The sequence below is a fragment of the Epinephelus fuscoguttatus genome, linkage group LG9, assembly GCF_011397635.1.
Source record: "Epinephelus fuscoguttatus linkage group LG9, E.fuscoguttatus.final_Chr_v1".
Taxonomy (NCBI): Eukaryota; Metazoa; Chordata; class Actinopteri; order Perciformes; family Serranidae; genus Epinephelus; species Epinephelus fuscoguttatus.
In genome coordinates this window covers 20,110,233-20,130,824 of record NC_064760.1, presented here as the reverse complement: position 1 = coordinate 20,130,824, position 20,592 = coordinate 20,110,233, and the positions used below count along the sequence as shown (strand labels likewise).

At 40.6% G+C, this 20,592-nt stretch overlaps 2 protein-coding genes across 3 annotated transcripts in view; both read left to right on the top strand.

Moving 5' to 3' along the window:
* The first annotated feature begins 90 nt into the window (after positions 1-90).
* nxf1a (nuclear RNA export factor 1a) lies at positions 91-13,700 on the top strand. Of its 2 annotated transcripts, XM_049585663.1 has the most exons (23): positions 91-108; positions 352-421; positions 2,708-2,767; positions 3,192-3,402; positions 5,004-5,160; positions 5,254-5,337; positions 5,632-5,736; positions 6,001-6,081; positions 6,552-6,621; positions 6,950-7,038; positions 7,176-7,283; positions 7,394-7,503; positions 9,929-9,965; positions 10,286-10,354; positions 11,326-11,381; positions 11,602-11,709; positions 11,928-11,986; positions 12,105-12,220; positions 12,326-12,368; positions 12,452-12,530; positions 12,905-13,087; positions 13,184-13,244; positions 13,344-13,700. In XM_049585663.1, exons 2-23 carry the CDS (start codon positions 352-354, stop codon positions 13,380-13,382), a joined length of 1,995 nt encoding a protein of 664 aa, XP_049441620.1. In that variant the 5' UTR covers positions 91-108; the 3' UTR covers positions 13,383-13,700. The 2 variants fall into 2 exon arrangements, with proteins under 2 accessions (XP_049441620.1, XP_049441621.1); XM_049585664.1 differs by lacking the exons at positions 91-108; positions 352-421; positions 2,708-2,767 and adding an exon at positions 2,369-2,639.
* A 2,161-nt stretch (positions 13,701-15,861) lies between these two features.
* atg2a (autophagy related 2A) overlaps positions 15,862-20,592 on the top strand; it is a 29,704-nt gene continuing 24,973 nt past the window's right edge. Inside the window, exons 1-4 of the mRNA XM_049585496.1 lie at positions 15,862-16,401; positions 16,781-16,943; positions 18,618-18,767; positions 18,962-19,064. Coding sequence (XP_049441453.1) covers positions 16,231-16,401; positions 16,781-16,943; positions 18,618-18,767; positions 18,962-19,064 — 587 coding nt within the window. The 5' untranslated portion in view covers positions 15,862-16,230. The remainder of the gene's footprint in view (positions 16,402-16,780; positions 16,944-18,617; positions 18,768-18,961; positions 19,065-20,592) is intronic.

Here is a 20,592-nt window from a genome sequence, read left to right as displayed (position 1 = left end):
GTGCGCGGACAGTCGGAGGGACAGCAGCGGGGACAGCAGACAGTAGGCAGGGGCAGTTGTTTCCGATATCACCACGGAAAATATCGCCACGGTAAAAGAAAATAATCGGTAAATATCGTCGGTCTGTGTCTGTGAGTCCAGCGTGATGTCCAGCCGGATACCGTGCTAACGCTAACAGCTAGCTAGCTAGCTAAAGCTAACATCCGTTAACACCCGCCTGGCTGTGGAGAAGCTGTAAAAAGCGGTTTAATTTTGCACAGATTTTAGAGCAAGGGACCTTTTTCTTATTTTAACGATAAGGAATAACGTTTAACAGTTTTTCTAAAGGCTAAGTTTGAAAAGTTTTTCCAGATGAATCACCTGACTTTGTCTCAGAGGAGCTACCCCAACCTGGCTGTGGTGACACGTGTGTTGAATCAGGGTAAGTTTGGTCCACTGATTATGTCCAAGTTCATAGCTGTGTATAAGTTTGGACAGGTTTTCCCTCAGGTTGAGTCTAGTATTGGTGGGAATTAAAGTATACATTGGCGGGGATAAGTCTGAGGGGGATAATACAGTTGAAATGTTATGAATATTTAAAAATAAATAAGGTTTAACTGCCTGAATCTCTATGGGGTAACGTTAGACGTTGCACCTTGCTGCGTATGAGCCCACATTGTGACTTTATCACTGAGTTTGTCAGGGAAATCAGATGGTGTAGGCTACTTTTGGGTAGGAGATGAAACTTTGCTCAAGGGCATTACCTGTTTGACTGAAGCATGTGGCATTCTCAGTCAGCAATTACAATAATGAGAGGGATACAAACATCTGTTTAGGACTGCAGTTGGCAACACAAAAATACAGGTTATTCAAAGAGTCACGGACTGGATTCAAAAACCTAACTATATTGTTGCAGCCTATTTTTTTCACAACTCCACAAACCAATATGACTATTTACTGTTTTATTCTAGTTTTTTTTTTTCCTTTTATCAATGGTATATTTAGGTGAATATATCTCCAACAAGAAAATATTAAGACAGCAAAGTACTCATTATGTAGTTGATTTGCTGAAGCCCCATGTAAAGTGACTTTAGATTAGAGGTATTTAAGGAGTAGTTTCATATGTAAAGTAAAATAAGACACAGAATGTTAAGAAAAAAATAACAAGTGCTAAAGGAATTTTATCCTCCTGTAATGTAATCATATCAATTTTATATATATATATATATATATATACACACACACACACACACAATACAGTAGTATTTATAAGCGAGGCGATGTAATTTCCAAATTCAAAGATTAACATCTGTGAAGAAAGTGTGACAGGTTTGGTAAACTTTGATATTGAATTTGCCAAATAAAATAAATCATCATAAAATGTTATATTATATCAATTATTAAATTGTTAAATACTTTGATTACAGCAATGAGATACACCTTTGTTGATCCCCAGAGGGGATATGAAGTCGGTGCAGCTGCAAAAGGACAGAAATAAATACAGATGAGTGGCTTGGAAAGTAAGAGAAATAAATAGTAAGAGATACATGAACTTAAATCATAATGATAGAATTAAAAAAACTGTACAAGAGCAGTTGAGAGAGGGACAACCTGATATAAGTTATTTGTATTAATATAAAAGTTAAAGTGTGGGAGATTTGGCAGACTTTGAGAGAGTTTACCAAATAAAATAAGCTACTATAAAATGTTATTTCCTTATTTTTAAATATTCAAAGCAACATGTATTTTCTTCTGAATTTTACTGTCTAAATGCCATTCTTGATAAACTAAATACAGCTTTTTTGATTAGCCAGAATGCTTAATAATATTGATGACTGGTTAAATGTGAGGGTGATTGAATGTGTCCTGTTCAGGTTCAAGACCATGAATCTGTAAATGACAGATACATAATTTAAGGGCTATGTAAAACCTCTTGGGGTGGTTAACAATTCACCTACGGACACAGGTTTGTAGATGACCTACTGTAACATTTTGTCAATTGACTTTGTTTCTACATTTGCACTTTAGTATGTTATCACCTTAACGACCAACGGAAAAGTTCTGTGCTAACTTTATACTTCGTCTGTCTGTGCATGAATATACAACCTAACGGCCTTTTGATGTACCATTAAAGTAGTTTACATTTATATAATGTCATAATTAAATACTTTGTCAGACAGCCATTTATTAAACCTCCAGGCAGTTTACACAGTATGCTAACTACAGGTTACGACTAATGTCAAATCAAAGCTAACATTGATAATCTTTTATATTGTGATGCGCTCCGTTTTTTGTGATGTTTTACTTTCCGAACACGCATTAAAAACTTTTTGTCGTTTAACTCTTCGCGCCATTTTTTTCTTACTGCGGAAGTGAACCCCTTTTTGAAGTTGTACTTCCGCTGTCTTCTCATCAACGCGCAGTAGGAGAAGCTAGCCTAGCCACCAGCTAGTTAAAGAGCACTCTGCGACCACATCGTGCTCGCTTTTGTGTTTCCTCTGAAACGACTCGGGATGTTTGAAGTTTTTCCTCAGTCCAGGGTTTGTGTTTCGTGAAAGAGAGAAACGAGGCCCGGCAGATCATATTTTCACCCAGGGCCGTGTGTTTTTTAATCTAACACTATTCCAGAAACATGGCGGACGGCGGGCATTACTACAACGGTAAGACAGCCTGCTACCTTCAGCATTAACCTCACATCTTTTGTGCTACTTGTACCGTTTTTCTTCAGACCGAGGGGACTTTTTGGTGAGGAGGGAGGTCAGGAGCACTGGTTACATGGTCAATGGAGGTAAAATTATATCTTGGGCCTTCCCCTGGATATCTAATAATGGTGCTTTATACACACAAGTATTTACCTGGTACTTACTACTGTAATACTAATAAGACAAAACACAATGTTACAATGTTACTGTAGCATTCAATAAGGCAAGGCTAGGTGTTTTTTCTGTGACAGTATTCATTTCAGATGTAGGTTGTATTTTAAGGATTTATATCTTATGATTGCGAACAGTAAGAGACATCATTGTGGTTTTATTCATTCACTACCAGTGTCTCATTATAGTGCATTATTTGCTTAACTTTAATTCTGTTATTTATATGCTGACAAATTAATATTATATAACAGATTGGACCTAAAAAAAATTTATTTGATTGTGTGTGTATTTGATGTGATATTAAAGTAAAAACTGACAAACTGTTGCACCCTTTCTCAGAGCATGATGACAGAACCGCACCACAGTTTCGCAACCGTAAAGGCAGAGGCCCCCACAAGGGTCGGTCTTATGACAGGTCCCGCAGAGACCGCCAACGGGGCAGCCACGCTGGAGGCTTTGGGGGTCCTGGGCCACGGTCTAGGCTCGACGATCCCGATCCAGATGTAACCATGAGTGACAGCTCTCAGGACAGCAGCTCCCAGCACAGATTGTAAGTGTGGCTGACTGGCCGAGCCAGTTTGTTGTTTACACATTGTTTTGCAGTTTAAAATTGTCACCAGACATGTTTGTCAGTGTCTGACTTGTTGATAAGCTCTAAAACAAGCATCATACTTTATAAAGAGGGCTTGGGAAATTGTTAAGCATGTAAGCCAAAAGAAACTGTCAAGAATAAGTTGCAAACTTAAGATTGCTTTTTTCCCTGTGTTTTTTATATGTAAGATGAGTGACACACAGACAGCAAAACTTAGATTCTTTCATGTGGACTTGCTTGAACTGCTTCGAGGTATCCTAAGCTGCTCTGTGGTAGGTGGCAGGAAGAGAAAGTAGAACAAGTCTGACCATTTTCACATTTAGCACTCCGGGCTTCAGATGAAAACCCCTGCGAATCATGTACTCGCCCAAAAAGTACCACTGGAAAACCAACTGAAAGTGAAACTGTGAAAGTAAATTGAGCTCAGTAAAGTAACTTTATGTTTCGCTGTCATATCACTGTTACCTTAGTGCATTATTTGAACTTGGTGACTCATAAGCCACCCATGCATTTCAGATTTTTCTAAACTTTTTAGGGATCTTTTCCTAATGCTAGTTATGGAATTGTAATGGGACAAAAAAAGGCCTGCAAATTCAAAATAGTTCCAAACTAATATCAGCTAGTGAGTGTGTACATTTATTAAAGGTATACTGTGGAGTTTTCAACCACTGAAAGAGCTGTAAAGCAATATTTGATGAGATGTTGTCCAGATTGTATCTGGTGCTCTTCCAGTGCATGCATGAGAACTGTCTGCAAACACATGCATGTCAACCTGTCTCCTATAAATTACATTTGTATATTACTAAATTGCATTCATAACTATGTTGTGGTGGTCACATAATTGCTGCCCGGACTATGTTCAGAGACCACATTGCTTTAAGTTAATGAAAAGTTTTTTATGTACTGTGCTGAGGTCACAGGGAGTTGGCTGTGATGAGTCACGGACATACAAAGTACAGGGCTGGGACACCAGAATCCTGGGTTTGTGTCCAGACTCCTGTTTGTGGTCAGATTTAACCAACAGAAGCACTTAGGTTAAGGTTAGGGAAAGATTGTCATTGCTGTTAAGTGTTAATAAAAAGATGATCACAAAAATAATGCTGTAATCACTGCAAGTTGACCTTGTATTGCAAGAATGCTGATAGCTTCAGTATCAACATTTTTGTGACTTGCTGGGAATGGTAATTAGCAGCATTTCCTCATTATGTTAATAAAAATATGCATTTAGTGCAACATTGGGTTTCCCTTAAACATATTTGTTTTAAAATTAGTTGTATATTAATGTAATTTTTAGGACACGGCAATGAACATTGCGTGATGCACCTTATTTTCAGAGGCAGTGACAGTTTGGAGCATAAATGCATCATGAAAGGTGGCAAAGTAGTCATGAAAGGTGTGGGAAAAGAGAGAAAGACGGCTTTGCTTTGATATGTTATGCAGTAGGAAGTGGATTTAAATGTGTGTTAGGCTCAAGGATAGGTGGGAGACCTTTTGTTAATAGGGTGAACACTGTCTAAAGGAGGATTGTTTCAATATATGGTCTTGTTTGTCTTCTTTAGCACCCCGTATGGAAGACATAAATGGAAGGCTGGAGATGGACGCTTTGACAGAGACCGGCGAGGCAAAGGGGGAGGAGGTGGAAGAGGCGGCTTTAGAGACCGACCTGGAGGCAATGGAGGAGGGGGAAAAAACCGGTCGGGCTGGTACAAAGTAACGGTGCGTATTGCAACAGCTGCCACGGGTCGTTCATGCTTCTACCTTGTGACCTGTTACAGGAGCTCATATTTTGCCCTTTTGTCTGTTTGACAGATACCACACGGAAGAAAATATGACAAGAACTGGTTATTGACAGCTCTTAGGAACATCTGCTCAGTGCCCTACACACCTGTACAGGTGAGATCCCACACTGTCTTGTGATTACTAATTATAAACTAATGGATTTTCAAAAGGGTATTGTGTGTCTTGTGCCTTTAAATGCAGATGTGCTTTGAGTTCTGATAAATTAAACAGTGATGCTTTTAATGCTTCGTTTTTTATTTATTTTTTATTTCTCCTCTGCAGGTAAAAGATATATCTCTAGTCCCCACTTAGACACATTTGTAAACTGAATATTTTAAGGAAAGTGTGTTCGTTGGCACCATCTTTGTTTATATGAATTTTAATCATGTCTTTCTCCCGTGTGTCCAGTACCATGTTGATCATAACAGGGCCCATTTCTATGTGGATGATTCCTCTGCTGCCAATGCTTTGCACAAATGTTCTCACAAGATCACGGACACCGATGGTTATAAGGTATGTTGGGGTAATAATGGAAATCTCACTCTTATTTCCTCAGAAGCTATTTTAACTATCGTTAATGATCAGTCTTGTCATCATGTTAACTTCCTTCTCTGTTAATAATGGCTACACTGTCATAACGTTCTCATCCTGTCTGCTTTGACACAGTGTCACTAAGTTCTCAACTGACCTTGACCTCTATATAATGATTAACCACAAATAACACTTTAAAACTCTCTTAGCTAATGTCCCTGATCATATGATGTGTTGTTTTTCAAGGTGGAAGTGCACGTCAACCCCAGCGCTCCTCCATCCTTCCTCCTTGCGGAGCTGAAGCCTGAACACTTGGAGCACCTGAAGGTGAGCTAGATGAAATAACAAAACTGTCTGAAGGGTCTGAATGTGGCTGAGACAATGATGTTTTTAGATGACTATTAAAGTCTCACAAATACTGCAAGTGTGATGTATGGATCAACAAACATGAACAATGTTGTAAAAAACAATATGCAGATTTTTGCATTGAGATCCATGAGTCCATTTACATGCACTTAAGTAACCAGGATGTAGTCAGCATTGCAGTTAATATGATCGAAGTGATAAAGGGTTTTGAAAATCAAGTAGTTTGGTCTGAGTGATAGTAGAGTTGGAATGCTTTATTTTGAAAGGAGGACAGACTTTTGGGTGTTTTATGATGGTTAAAAGTTGATTCCCCTCTCCTTCCGCCCTCTAACTCAATCAGCATTAAATTGGAGAAAGTTTGTATCAATTTTGATGATTTTTTTTCTGTGCAGCTGAGGCCTCTCATGTTGACTGCTGTTTATCTTTCACAGCAATGTATGGCCAAACGTTTTGATGGCTCCCAGCAAGCATTGGACTTGAACAACATCCGAACAGACCCAGGTAATTAAACATTCTCATCCCTCTCATACACAAGTCTTATGTATGACATGATATTGAACGCTGATTCAGTCAGAGCCTTACAGTACATACTAGGCTAGTTGTTACAAGTTAATATCTGAATTATACAAGATTTTTTTATAATTATCTATTAAACGGGGGTCTAGTCTGTTTTCTAAGTAAATAGTCACTGCAGTGTTGTTTCACATCAACAATCTGGTGATGAAATTTAATCTTGCAGAATTTTTAAATTACCTAACTGTGACTGAAAATGATTTTTGAATATTTTTACTCGTACTATGTTGATTGCTAATTTTGTTTTATGTGACAGACTTGGCGTCCCAGAACATTGAAGTCATCTTGAATAGGAAGACAAACATGGAGGCTGTCATTAAGATCATTGAAGAAAACATTCCAGAGGTAAAATTAATATAGACAATGTTTGTAATATTGTTAGCTGGAAAATAAGCGATAAACACTTAGCTTTTATCGTAGCTGCTGTCATTAAGTGATGGTTCAGACTGAATGTGCTTACACACCTCTCTTTCTCTTGCCAGCTGACATGCTTGAACCTGAGCAACAATCGTATTCACAAACTCGATGAACTCACCGATTTGGTTTCCAAGGCGCCCAATCTGAAGACTCTCAACCTCTCCCACAATGAGGTGAAACTGACTGCTCGGTTGCTTGAGATAATAATAACCAGGCTCTTCTCATGACTTATTTTTAAATCCTCCTCATACCAACTTGTTCCGATTTTTGTGTGCTCGTCCAGCTGAAGTCAGACCGGGAGCTGGACAAAGTGAAAGGCCTGAAGCTGGTGGAGCTGTGGCTGAACAGGAACCCTCTGTGTGACCTCTTCAAGGATCACGCCTCATACATCAGGTCAGTCAGCGATTTTGGGGGATGAGGGGAGAAGTTTTTATGAAGGGTACACAGTGGTGTGACTGTTGGTGTGTGAGTAGGGGTGTCCAGGAGTGTTTCCTGTATGACAGGACAATGCAGCAGCAGCGTGCTGGAAAAGGAGATCAAGCACACCTTTGTTTGTGTAATATGTACAATAACGGAAACCATTTCCCAGCAGTGGAGGATGAACTATGGATGAGGCGGAGGCAGCTGACACTCATCATTAATCCCTCTATTTTTGTATTCCTGTGTAGAGAAAGAAATGGAGAACAGAAACGCACAAATTCATTGTAATCAGATCAAATCTTCTTGTTGTTTTACACGTTTCCTCACACTTGATGATTAACGTTTCCTTTTCACAATGCAAACTAAACTTTCAAAAGTTGCTGAGGTAGCATCAACCAAGATGCACTCCCACATCGTTTTCCTTTCAGCTTGCTTAAACTCTCCACAGTTTGAACAGCCATCTTCGCTCTGCCATTTATTCAGCTTTTCTGTGGGACATCCTTTCAAGCTTCGGTCTATTTTATGGTTCTCAGTGATGCTGCACCCAGCACTCCCCTGCTGACATCCTGGTTAGTGTCCCATAAATTGCTGTAAAACACCATCACACTGCTGTTGATAAATATCTCTGTGAAGAAGCACTTTTTTCTAAAGAAGACATTCAGCTTGACAGCCCTTAAACACAGTGTACTGTGAACTGCTTTCAAAAAATATAAATCCACAGTAACCTCTTGAGCAGTACTGTAAAACAGTGTAGGTTGTTTAACGGAGAGAGGGCAACGCACAGTTGTGCTGACAAATGTTTGGATGAAACAAAGGAAATCTGCAGCCAATGATTTCCCCTCCCCTCGTAGCACCTTGCCCACTCGGCCGTCTGTATCAGGCGAGTATGGAAGGCTGGATAGCCTATGACGGGTAAGATCCCACCTCGAAACCCCGGGACAACCTAAGGCAGGCACAGTCACGATTACTCGGCCTCAGTCCCTGTGAGCCTCGACTCACTGAGAATGTGACAAGAAGAAATCGAGAAGATGGGACTTGACAGAATAAGCCGTTGGGCTGAGGCGGAGGGGGAAGTATGTCATTATCAATGACATAAGATGAGCCAAAGAGAGAAAGCAGTTCGTCTCTTCCACTAAGTTGGTTCTCTCTGGCCTGAAAGAGGCCTCTGCTGATCAGTGAATGAAGTGGAGAGTTTGGCAAATACCCTTAACTAACTTGTGAGGGAAATGTCTTCTGAACTGGAAATTGAAGTCCAGTTTTGTCTGAAATAAGTCCAATGAAAAAAAAAATGTGGAAACACTTGCCTCTTCCAGTTTCTGATAGCTGTGACCAGTACGAAAAGGCTCAAATATAAAGCAGAGAGAGCAGAGTAAAGACATATCACCATAGTCCAATGCTTAATGATCTCCCAGTTATCTGTAAACAGAGACGTGGGCCCAAATTAAGCTGAAAAATTACAAGCTTACAGCATTAATGTAGTCGCTCCCAGTTCATGAAGACCCATCTCTTCAGAGTGGATGGTGGCTATGAGATACTGTTAACTGCTTTGCTTGTGCAGCAGGGGAAGGCTGTAGTGGCGGGACTGCTGCGTCTAGCTCACTCTGAGGCCATCTGTCCTGTTTGTTCAGCTCTGTTCTCAGGTCGCCTTTCTTTGCTGATAATCATGGGCGCAGATACCGACAAACTCTCTTAATGCATAGTGATTGGTGCGAATGTTAGACTGTGTTTGTTTGAATTTTACTTTCTATTTTTTTTTCTAGTGTTGTGACCTAGAGTCATCTGTTCCCCAGCATTTTGGCCAGAGTTTGGGGGTGGGGGACATGAGACTGGCGGTAACCACCTCTCTCCCAGCAGTGCATAACCTTTTCATTTCACTAATTCCCAACAGATGTGTTTACTGGTTTCAGTGCAGTCTGGTAGATTGTGGGTCTCTGCATGTGTATATGTGTGTGCTCCTAGAAAAGTGTGCTTATATTGCTTCCCCATGTCAGATCTGTGTGTATCTCCATGTTGGGGGAGAGGGTGAGTATACCTGCTGGTAAGTACACTTTGGGGTGGGAGAATTGACAAAAGGGCACAGCATGAAAGTGAAGAGAGGATAAGGGTGTGAATGATAGTCCATTTGCAGATCTACTTGAATTAAAAAGATTAAATCCCTTTTGGCACTGGTTGTAATTACACTCCATTTTCATGTATCTATACATGACTGTATTCTCCCAAATGTCATGGACAGTGTATCATCTTTAAAATGACTTAAACTGAATGGCACAAAGTGACATTGGATGGGTCAGCAGGTGTGACTGACAGTGCTACGTACAGTAATAAGCATGATTTATCTGCGTGTGGTGTGGTGTTTGTGATGATAACTTTACTGCTCTTGATTTTTGTTCCGTACCAGTGCCGTGCGGCAGAGGTTTCCCCGGCTTCTCAAACTGGTAAGTCCATGTGTTTATCTCTTTACAACCATCTCCCCCTATTAGGTGCTATTGTGAAGATTGTTTAAATTCACATCTACAAAAACTGTGTTCGTAACAGATCTGTTGAATCAGCTTGAGCACATAGCAGTGTTGCAGTAAAGACAACCTTCTCAGATTATACAAGTTGGGAAAAGTAGAGTTAAAAAATTTTGTGAGATACATTTTGCTGAATCTAAATGCACTCACATTGCTAAATAAATTGATCCAAAGTGGCAGAAAGTTTAGCCAGTGCTAATTCCCCTCTCTTGTATCTTCCTTCATGTGTGGTTGCTTCTTAGGATGGTCATGACCTCCCTGCACCCATTGGATTCGATGTGGAAACGCCCACCACTATCCCCCCCTGCAAGGTTACTTGTTTTATCTCATGTGATTAATTGTATGTTTTTACTCAAAGTGACACATTAACAATTACTTGTGGAGTGGGTTGCACTAACTGGATCTTTACACACCCTGGTCCTAACTGCTAAAGACCAGTCTTTAGAATGGACTTTATAGTGGTTCGCACCATCCAAACTTCAGGCCAGTCTTAACTATGCCAGGTCCTAGTGATCATGTAAATGCCCAGCAACTGTGGCTATTGCCTGGCAGTGCATACATTGTTATGATACTTTGTTGACAGCCTCCTGCTGTCTTACTAATGTGTAGCCTAACATTTATCATTTGTGGCATTGGAATTATGGAGGATCAGAGAAAAAAAAGGGATTTCACAGATGTTTGGATACAAAGATTAATTGAGCTTTACACGAGAAGCGCATCTGTGTTTGATTTACAGCAGTTAGCAGGTGAAACTCCACAGAGAAAAAGTAAATAAACTTGGCTGTAGATTACAACTCAGGGACAGACGGTGTTGTTAGCAGTGGTATTAAAGTGTAAGGATTGCACCAGTGTCTGAACAGACTAACATTGACATTTGCTGGTAAGTTAGCAATGCATCTTTACCAGTGAACGTTTGTTTGGTTGCTTGTTTAACAAGCCGAGTTGATGGACAAGGTGTGTGTTCATGTTTGTAAGTTAGCTAAATAGAAAAGGAGACTTTAGTAAGAAAGCTAATGTGGCTAATTGGGCTGTTAATCTATAGAAACTGCCAAGATGTTGACTGTAAGAATTACACCCATTTTTAGTGAGATGAAGGTTTAAGCCCTGTTGGTGCAACTGGCCCCTGAAGTACATGACATTCAGTAGAACCCTTTCAAGGTCTCATTAGTAATTTAGTTAATAGGTTTATGCTGCACTGGCTTGTTATCATTATGGTATTCTTTTATGTACTTGACAAATGTTTTTTTTTTTGTTTGTTTCTTTCTTTCATTTGACAATCCAGGGCAGTTGTTTTGGCTCAGACGAAATCAAGGCCCTCATTCTCCGGTTCCTGCAACAGTGAGTTTCTACCCTCTACCTTGATGTAGCTAATCTTCTCACAACAGCCAGTTGATAAGTGCCTGTTTTTCAGGATTAATGTGCTGTTAATATGTCCCAACTAGTGTCTAATTCACCAGTGCTACTGTAAATACAATTTCTGTTCCAGTAGAGTTTTTTTGGGCAGTAAAGAATCACAGGAACACACACAAGAAAACTAAGTCGCGTGACTGTGTTGCAGGTACTACAGTATATACGACTCAGGGGACAGACAGCCACTCCTGGATGCTTACCATGATGGAGCATCGTTATCCCTCACAACACCTTACTCCACCCAGAACCCTTCCAGGTAAGAACACACACAAACAACCCCACTTATGTAAACATGTAGCAACACTGAACAACACATAAAGGAATGGGACGTTTGGTTTTTTTTCAGTGTTTTCACAGTTAGAATTTGTTTGTATAAAGATTTTTGCACCCATTATTATTTGCACTTACCCTAACACCTTCCTGTCTGAGTCTTGGCTGTGTTCACACTGATCCATCCCTCTCTTCTGGTCTTAGGAGCAGTCTGGGAGAATATCACAAAGACACTCGAAACCTGAAGAGAATCAAAGACTCCAGTGAGTTTACCTGTCGAGCTGATGACCTTTCGTTGCATCTGAATTGTTGAGACTGAATGCTTTTATGATTTTTGAGATGCCTTCTGATGTTTCCCTCTCTGAACACTTCCTCTTTCAGCGATACGGTTTCGACTTCTGAAGCATACACGACTGAACGTGGTTGCTTTCCTCAATGAGTTGCCCAAGACTCAGCACGACATTGCCTCCTTTACTGTCGACGTGAACACCTACACGGTGAGTTTATGTTTGTTCTGTCAGCCAGCACTTGTCATTAGCCTTTTCTTCTCACTGCGAATCATTTCTATGTACTAATTCTACAAAAAATGTTTCTGTTTACAGAACACACTACTGTCGTTCACAGTGAGTGGAGTCTTCAAAGAAGGTGAGTCATTGCGTCATCATGATTTTTGTTCTCAACGAGTGCTGTTAAGTTTGTTGCTAATGTGTCTCATGTTTTTTTTTCAGTTGCTGTTGATGGTAAATCTCGAGAGTCCACCATGGCTTTCTCCCGGGTTTTCATCACTGTCCCAGCAGGGAACTCTGGGTAAGTTTTTTTTTTTTTGAGCTCCTAGTGGTTTGTGTCATCCTGTTGTCCTTCACATTTTCCCAGAGGAAGGGACATGATACTAAAATTAGCAACTGTTGTGGATCTTCAAGTCAGTGAACCTACTGCTAAGACACTCACATTACCAGTTTATTAGGTACACCTAGATAAAGCTAATGCACTTACACTCACCCTGTTTTGATTTTAGAGGGTCAAAAAGAATGATAATACTGAACAAATAAATATTGATCAGTTTTGCTGAGACAGTGTACTGAGGAAGATCTTTGTTAGGTCAGTACAGTCAATTGTAGATTGTGGACGTTTTCCTCCTGAAACAGTCGAATCTTATGTTTTGTGTTCCTTCTGTGCTACAGTTTGTGCATCGTGAACGACCAGCTTTTCATCCGGATGGCTACAACAGAGGAGATCCGCCGGGCCTTCGTTGCTCCCGCCCCAACTCCATCTTCCAGCCCCGTTCCCACCCTCACTGCACCGCAGCAGGAGATGCTCACAGCCTTCTCACTGAAGTCTGGCATGAACCTGGAATGGTCCCAGAAGTAGGTTTTGTTTTTGCGCCTGTGGTGTTGGCAGCGTTTCACGACATCATTTATTCATTTCATTCAAAATACTTAAACACTTGTTCTCTGTTCCAGGTGTCTGCAAGACAATGAGTGGGATTTCAACAGAGCTGCACAAATTTTCACTCAGTTAAAGGTAAAATGATGTTTCATAGTTAATTTCTCTGCATATACATAAAGGTGTGACTGTTTTACAGCAAGGACCTAAAATGCTTTCTCCTCTTTTGCTTTCCAGACGGATGGCAAGATCCCCGATGTTGCATTCATAAAATGAAGAGATTACTCATACTTCTGTGAAATAAAATCTGCAGTTATTTTATTTATGGCTTGTGCTTTATCCTTTAAACTCTGCCTTTTGTTTTATTAAAAATAATGTAGATCAAGTTTACTATTTTGTTTTAACAGCCAACTGTTTGACCGAGGACTGATGTTATGATACCATCTTTGGTTGTCATTGTAACCATAGTTTTTGGTTGTTTGTATAGAAATCACTACATGTTTTCATAGGAATAAAGACAGATGGACAGTGGTCAAACTTGAGTTCATGTCAATGCTGTATTATGTTCAACAATAAATACATTTTGTTACACAACTGATGCAGTTCACTTAAGACCAAAATGATAAGTGTGAGAGCTCATTCTTCACCCTTTAATGCTAGTTTGATGTTTTTTTCTGGTGTTTCACCCACCTCTCGTGGTCTACATTGATTTTTTTTTTTAATGGAGGGGTTAAAAGTGGTGTAACAAGCCAATAGGTTTAAAGGATAGGTTCATATTTTTTCAAGTCAGTAGTCGGGTGCCCATGTGAACATTGAACCCGTGTTTCTTTAATCATTCCTCCTGTTCATCAAGAGATCCCCTCCTAACATGTCTCTAGTGTGATGAGATTGTTTCCTTGGACCGTTTTTGTGCTGAGATACATTGGAGGGACAATAAAACACCAGTTCCAGTGTTCATATGGGCACCCAAGTATTGTTTCCAAGCAGCCATGACCAAATGTGGACCTATCATTTAATTCACCAGTCAAACTTAAATTTTTCTGCTTGTTCATCAAACTAAACCTTAATTTTGAAATACTGTTAAGGTTACCGAAATCTTACTATGGCTGAAAATGGAAATCAGGAGACCCCATACCAATTAGATTGTGGATTGCATAAATTAATATTCCATACAATTTAAGTAAAATTGTTTATCAGTTGATGAACAAAAGACAAGCCTTGAACAAGATTTGGCAGCTTTTACTGGCTATAAAAGACATTCCTCTCAGTTAGATTGACTGTGTAAATCAAATTTTGACATGTAATTTATAGAATAATGCAATATAATAGAATGCCACCAGTTTCCAGGTTTTTATATCAATTAATTTGTCACATGAACTCATAGTACTCCCCAATGGCAGTGGCCCCCAGCAGGAAAAGCAGCATGTCACGCTACAAAAACTGTTTAGAAATGGCCTGTGGAGCGTGACAAAAAGCTCTAGGTGTCGACCTGGCTTCTAAATTTCCCAGGTCCCAATCTGCTCAAGGATTCTTGTGATGTGACGGTACACCAGATGTACCCTTAATCCAAGGTGGGGCCTCCTTGGACTTGGCTCTGACCTGTGGAGGTATGGACACAGGGTCTGTGGGAGTGTCCTGCAGTGTGTGGCAGATCCATTTAGTCCAGCGAGTTGTGAGGTGGGTTAATAGTACGTGCCACAGATGCTCATTCAGATTGGGATCTGGGGAATTTGGAGGCCAGGGTTGACACTTTGAGGTCTTTGTCACATTCCTTGGGCCATTCCTGAGGGATGTTTGCGGTGTGGCATGGTGTATTATACAACAGTTAGTTCCGGCCCTGCAATCTGATTGGTCGAGAGACAATAAAACCGTGACGATATTGGAGTACAACATCACGGTTATTTCACTGTGTATGTATCACTCCGCCTCACAGCTGATTATAATCAACAATCAAATCAAAACTGACGGTTAGTGTGAGTTAGGTCAGCAGTTGCCTTGTAGGCTAATTAATTCATCCACTGTCAAACAGCCAAAAATATGGATTTATTTCCTAAAATAAGTTTTGAATTGAACTGTGAATGGTCATCAGAGGAAGATGAGGGAGAGGAGAAACTGAATCCATCTGAGCACACATCCAGGTTTGTCAGTGTTTCATCAGCCTGCGGCCTTGTGCCTACGACCGAATCACAGCCGTGACGATATCACAGTACAACATCACTCCCTCTCGTGTGATGTTGCTTAATTATCCTGCTGGGGGCCACTGTCATTGGGGAGTACTGTTGCCATGAGGTGGGGTATTTGGTCTGCAGCGATGTTTGAGTGGGTGGAACATGTCAGGTGGTATCAATGGATGCCAGAACCAAAGGTTTCCCAGGAGAACAATGCATTGAAACAAAATAGTCAAAGTTATTCACTACTGGTTCTACTGCTGTGGCTAATCGGTGTATATTTATTTATCTATTTATCTATTTATTTCCCCACATAAGTTACATTATGGGCTATGTACTCATTTATGTGTTGCTGTTTTATCTACAATTAAATGAAATAAATTCAAAGCAATCATAATAAATGTTCAAATTTTAAAAAGAAAGTAAATATTTATATTTAAAAAGCAGGTTTAGTATTGATTTTAATTAAGATTGACAAAATACTACAAAGATGGCGCCCAGTGGCGGGGTGGCGTCATGTTTGTCTCTTCCAGGTTTGTCTTTCGTCACTGTGACGCACGACGCACTTACGTTCACCATACCAGCAGTTGGCGTATGATAACAATAAACAACCCTGAAACAAGAGATACGCACCAACGGGACCTTCCGCTCCAATTCGACACAAACGTACCGAAAATATGAGCCGAGACAGCGACAGACAGTTGGAGTAACGTCTCGTCAAGTAGCGGGGGAGTCTCGTCGGTCCTGACACAAAGGATTTTCGAGTTTTGGTGTCAAGCCTAGGGGAGAACTAGAGTTACGGTCTGCCCCTTCCTTAGCCCCCTGTAGCTAGCTGTGGCTCATTCCTTGTTTTTGCACACTTTGTTTTAGTCTGTTATGCAGTTGCCAGAGGACTGTACTCGCACTCGTTCTCCTCCGCCACCTCTTCGCTCCCTCTCCCCGCTCTCTCTGGCCCTATGTCTCGCTGGCTCTTCCCCTGGTCAGGCTCAATCAAGAAGCGGGCCTGTCGGTACCTCTTACAGCACTACCTCGGTCACTTTCTGCAGGAGCGACTGAGCCTGGACCAGCTGGGCTTGGACCTGTACAACGGCAGCGGTGTCATAAAGGAAATCAACCTCGATGTCTGGGTGAGTCGTTTTAAAAAGAGAGCTGTCTGTCAACTTCGACCCACAGCAGCAGCCATCGTGTGTGTTTTTGTCGGGCTCGTGCACCCTTGACTGTTTCGCAACTGCTCTCGAGTTCAACAACAATCTCCAACGTCATGCTCCTAGCCTAGCTCGCATTTCTTCGAGGAAATGCACTTAGGGGGAACACATCACCAGCTCAGCAGATTAAGTGCACCTCTCCCCAGAGCCTTAACACATGTATACCCCCCTGCCATGCTGGCTGTACACTTCCTTTTCTCCATAAGTCTCCTAGAGTGGTGACAAAATATGAAACCATGCTTATAAACATCTCTTTCACTTTGTGTTTCTCACATTACTCACTGCTTCCCCTCTGCTGCAGGCGGTCAATGAGCTTTTGGAGTCTCTGGGGGCTCCACTGGAGATAGTGGATGGCTTTGTGAGCAGCATAGCAGTGACCATCCCGTGGCAAGCTCTCCTGACTGATCACTGCACCTTAGAAGTTTCTGGTCTTCAGATAACATGTCGACCCAAGTACCGGACCAGTAAGTTCACCTAAAAACAACTTACTGAGTTGACAACCTGTGGGGTTTCCTTTTGGGGCACAAAACATGTATCTGTCAGCCACAGGTTGAGTGAGGGGATCTTCCACTGTTATCAGATGTACACTTGCTGCTTCAGTGTGGTCCAAAATCATAATTATATATCCCTGTTTTTATTACTGCATTCCCCAAACTATTAGTGATGTATAGCTGTTGTTACACAGGCAAGCGTACATAGGTGTCTATTTGGTAAAGATTTGTTATTGAAGTGTAAAAATGTACACGAGTGAGGATCCAGGCATGATCATCTCACTACAAGTCCAGACCTTTATGTGCTGCTTTAATCAAACCACTGGTCTAGGGCTGCAATTTATCAGTTAATCTGCTGATTATTTGCTTAATTAATTGATGCTTTTCTTTAAATAAAATGTCAAATTAGTGAAAATGGCCAATTATAGTGTTGTAGACCTCAAGCTAGCATAATCAAATTTGTTGTTTTGTCAGAGCAAACACACCAAAATAGTCACTTAATGGTCATATATGAGAAAAACAACAGTAAATCCTCACATCTGTGTAACTAATCAGATTATTTTTTGCAATTTTGTTAAAAAAAAATTAACTGAAATTATTAATTGTTTATTATTTGAAAGAGACGGTTCACCCTGAATTCAAAAATACATATCTTTCCTTTTACCTATAGTGCTATTTATTAGAGTAAGTGTTGGAGATATTGGCAGTAGAGATGTCTGTCCTCTGTCAAATATAATGGAACTAGATGGCACTCAGATAATCCACAGACCTTGATGTTAGCAGTTTCATGTAGGACCGATGTTCTTTCCACCAAACTACATCAGCCAAACATATCACCATGCAGAAGGAAGCTTGCATCTACTTATAGATGAGAGGTTTGTGCTTGTGATAGAGTGAGATAAACATTAATGGTGTCCTGAGGAACATAAGCTAGCTCAGTGGTGCTAGTTGAGCTAGCAGCACATGCAGTACATGTACATACAGTACATGCCTTCTGGGTATATGGTTGGAGGATGTAGTTCGGTAGAAAGAAAATAGGTCCCACATGAAACTGCTCACAACAAGGTCTGTTATCTTGAGTAACCAGGTCATGAGACATTGCTGTTTTTGCACATTGAGCACCACAACCCGAGTGCCATCTAGTTTCATTATATTGAAGAGAAAGCTGACATCTCTACAGCTGATATTTCCAATACACCAAAACAATCTAGACTGATTAATAGCACTACAGGTAAGAGGAAAAATACATTTTTATGATTTTGGGGTGAATTGTCCCTTTAGTATCAGTGTATTTATTTGTCACATGAACTCATACAAGGTACAAACTCCAGTGAAACCCACCAGCTCCTTCAACTTGTGTATTACAGTTTTTCTTTTTGCCTCCTTTACTGCTCTTCTTACACTGTAGGCTGATACTTTATAACTATCCTGACAGTCGATTAATCAGCTAATCCTCTTAGCTCTACACTGGTCTAAAGCTCAGGAGGTGCAACTTGAATATCCATGTTTAAAATGTTCAATTTATGTCACATACTAAGGAGTTTACTCATGTTGGCATTGGATGTATAAAGTGCACACATGTGAGTTACACTACACCTCTGTTAAAGTGCAAGAAATCACTGAATCACTGGTTTTGTTTGGACTCAGGTGGGGGCTGGGACTCCCAAGGCTGGTCATCAAGCATGACCTCCAGCATGCAGCTGGCTCAGGAGTGCCTGAAGGACCCTCCGGAGGCGTCCGAGGAGCCGCCTGCCCAGCTGGAGGGGCTTGAGATGTTTGCACAAACCATTGAGACGGGTGAGTCGAAGCTGTGTGTGCCCTCATTCTGCAAAGGGGTGACAGTGTGTGAACATACAGGCGTCAAAGTATCCCTAGTGTAATCATGTGCAGTCTGACGGTATCAATCTGAACGCATACAGCTAAGAGGGGATGATTTTAAAGGTCAGTGCTGATGAACCTTTGCATGTCTTTCATCTCTTCTGTGTTTGCAGTCCTTCGTCGTATTAAAGTCACCTTTATAGATACTATCGTTCGCATCGAGCACCAGCCCCTGGACCTGGAAACAGGCGTTGCCTTAGAGGTGCACATCAAACGGTATGTCCTAACTCCCTTTTCAAGATTGCATGCATCTCCGATTTTTAACCAGCTATGTGACTAGTATGTGTAAATGAACTGTGGTAAACTTCCTTCCATTTTACCAGGTCACAGCTCTTCCTGTTTATCTCTCAGCTCAAGTCACTTCATCTAGCAGTTTTTCATTGGCTTTAGGGCTGTTGCTTGAATCATAGATTGTGCTTCTGCATTTTCACATGCTCGCTACCATGGACACAAAGAGTATAGAAGCACTCTCAAATATCAAATCAAATATGAACCAAGATTCTGTTCAAATGTTCATCATCTAAAATGTTTTCAGAAGCATATTTTAGCTAATGTTAAACTGTAATCATGATTGTTTGTTGCCAGCCGGCTCCCTTTTTTTTTTTTTTTTTTTTCAACCGAGCTGGCCAAACCCAGCTTACATTATGTCACCCGCTGGTGGGAGCGTTTATTAGTCTGGTGTGGCACAGTACATTCTGGAATTTGTAGGTTTTCTACCTCTTGAGCAAAAGCGAATGCCACAGTCCTTTTCCTCTGTTTTCTCTGGTCGTGTAATGTAGCACCAATTTCAAAAGTATTTGCATCTTTCTACTGCATAGACAACACAGTTATATGACAAGACCATCTTTCCATTAGTGAAATACTCACTAAAGGAATGAAGCTTCAAGGAAGACTACTTATTTTTTCAATAGTGCACCTCCTTCATGATTTTGTGTCCTTCATTTTGTATTTTTAAAATTCTAAATGTCCTTTTTGTTAATCCCACAGTAACTGTACAGTCTATACAGTCTGTAGTTAAATTATATTAATTACCTTTTAAAATAGTAATGAGTAATTCCTGAAAAACAGAAAGACATTACTTATGCTGCTGAAACATGCTGACAGAGAGCAGCTCATGGTGCAACTTCAAAGGTCACTTTTACAGTTCGTTTGACAAGAATATATTTATAGAAAAGCCTACCTGAGTGGCTTTTTAATGAATTACACTGCTTTAGAGACATGATTATGCTCAGGGCCGAAGACTCACTTGATTTGTTCAACAAAAGATCATAGTGCACGCCCACTGTGGTTTGAAGTATCGTAGAGTTACACGAAAAAGAGCTTCCTGGTGTAACAGGGCAATGAAGAAATGTCCCACTCAGATTTTCATATCTGCTCTGTTTTCTTTGGTAACGACATCAATAGAAGATTTGTTCAGTGGCTTTTGAGGTCTGATCAGAGCAAGGGTGTCGGTGTAGAGAACAGATTTGGTATTTGCTCAAATATTGGTAGGGACAATGCTGTCCTCTGAAAATACTGGTAGGGAAATCTTTCTACCATCCATATGCAAACCTACGCCCCTGTGCCAGAGCAAAAGTGTAGAGGGTGGTTGGGATTAAAAACATCTTGTGCAGATATTTTACATAACTGAAATGTGTGCATGCTGTTAACAAACTGATGCTGCATACATTTTTATTCGTGCTTCTTTGATTCTCACTTCTGAGAATGTGCAAATAACCTTTCCTCATTTTACTGCTACAGCAAG

Bases quoted from the DNA above. Each gene is read 5' to 3' on its own strand.
- nxf1a (XM_049585663.1), top strand. From the start codon at position 352: ATGAATCACCTGACTTTGTCTCAGAGGAGCTACCCCAACCTGGCTGTG. The intron at 6,622-6,949 runs GTAATTAAACAT...TTTATGTGACAG, and splicing joins CAACATCCGAACAGACCCAG to ACTTGGCGTCCCAGAACATT. The intron at 7,284-7,393 runs GTGAAACTGACT...GTGCTCGTCCAG, and splicing joins TCAACCTCTCCCACAATGAG to CTGAAGTCAGACCGGGAGCT.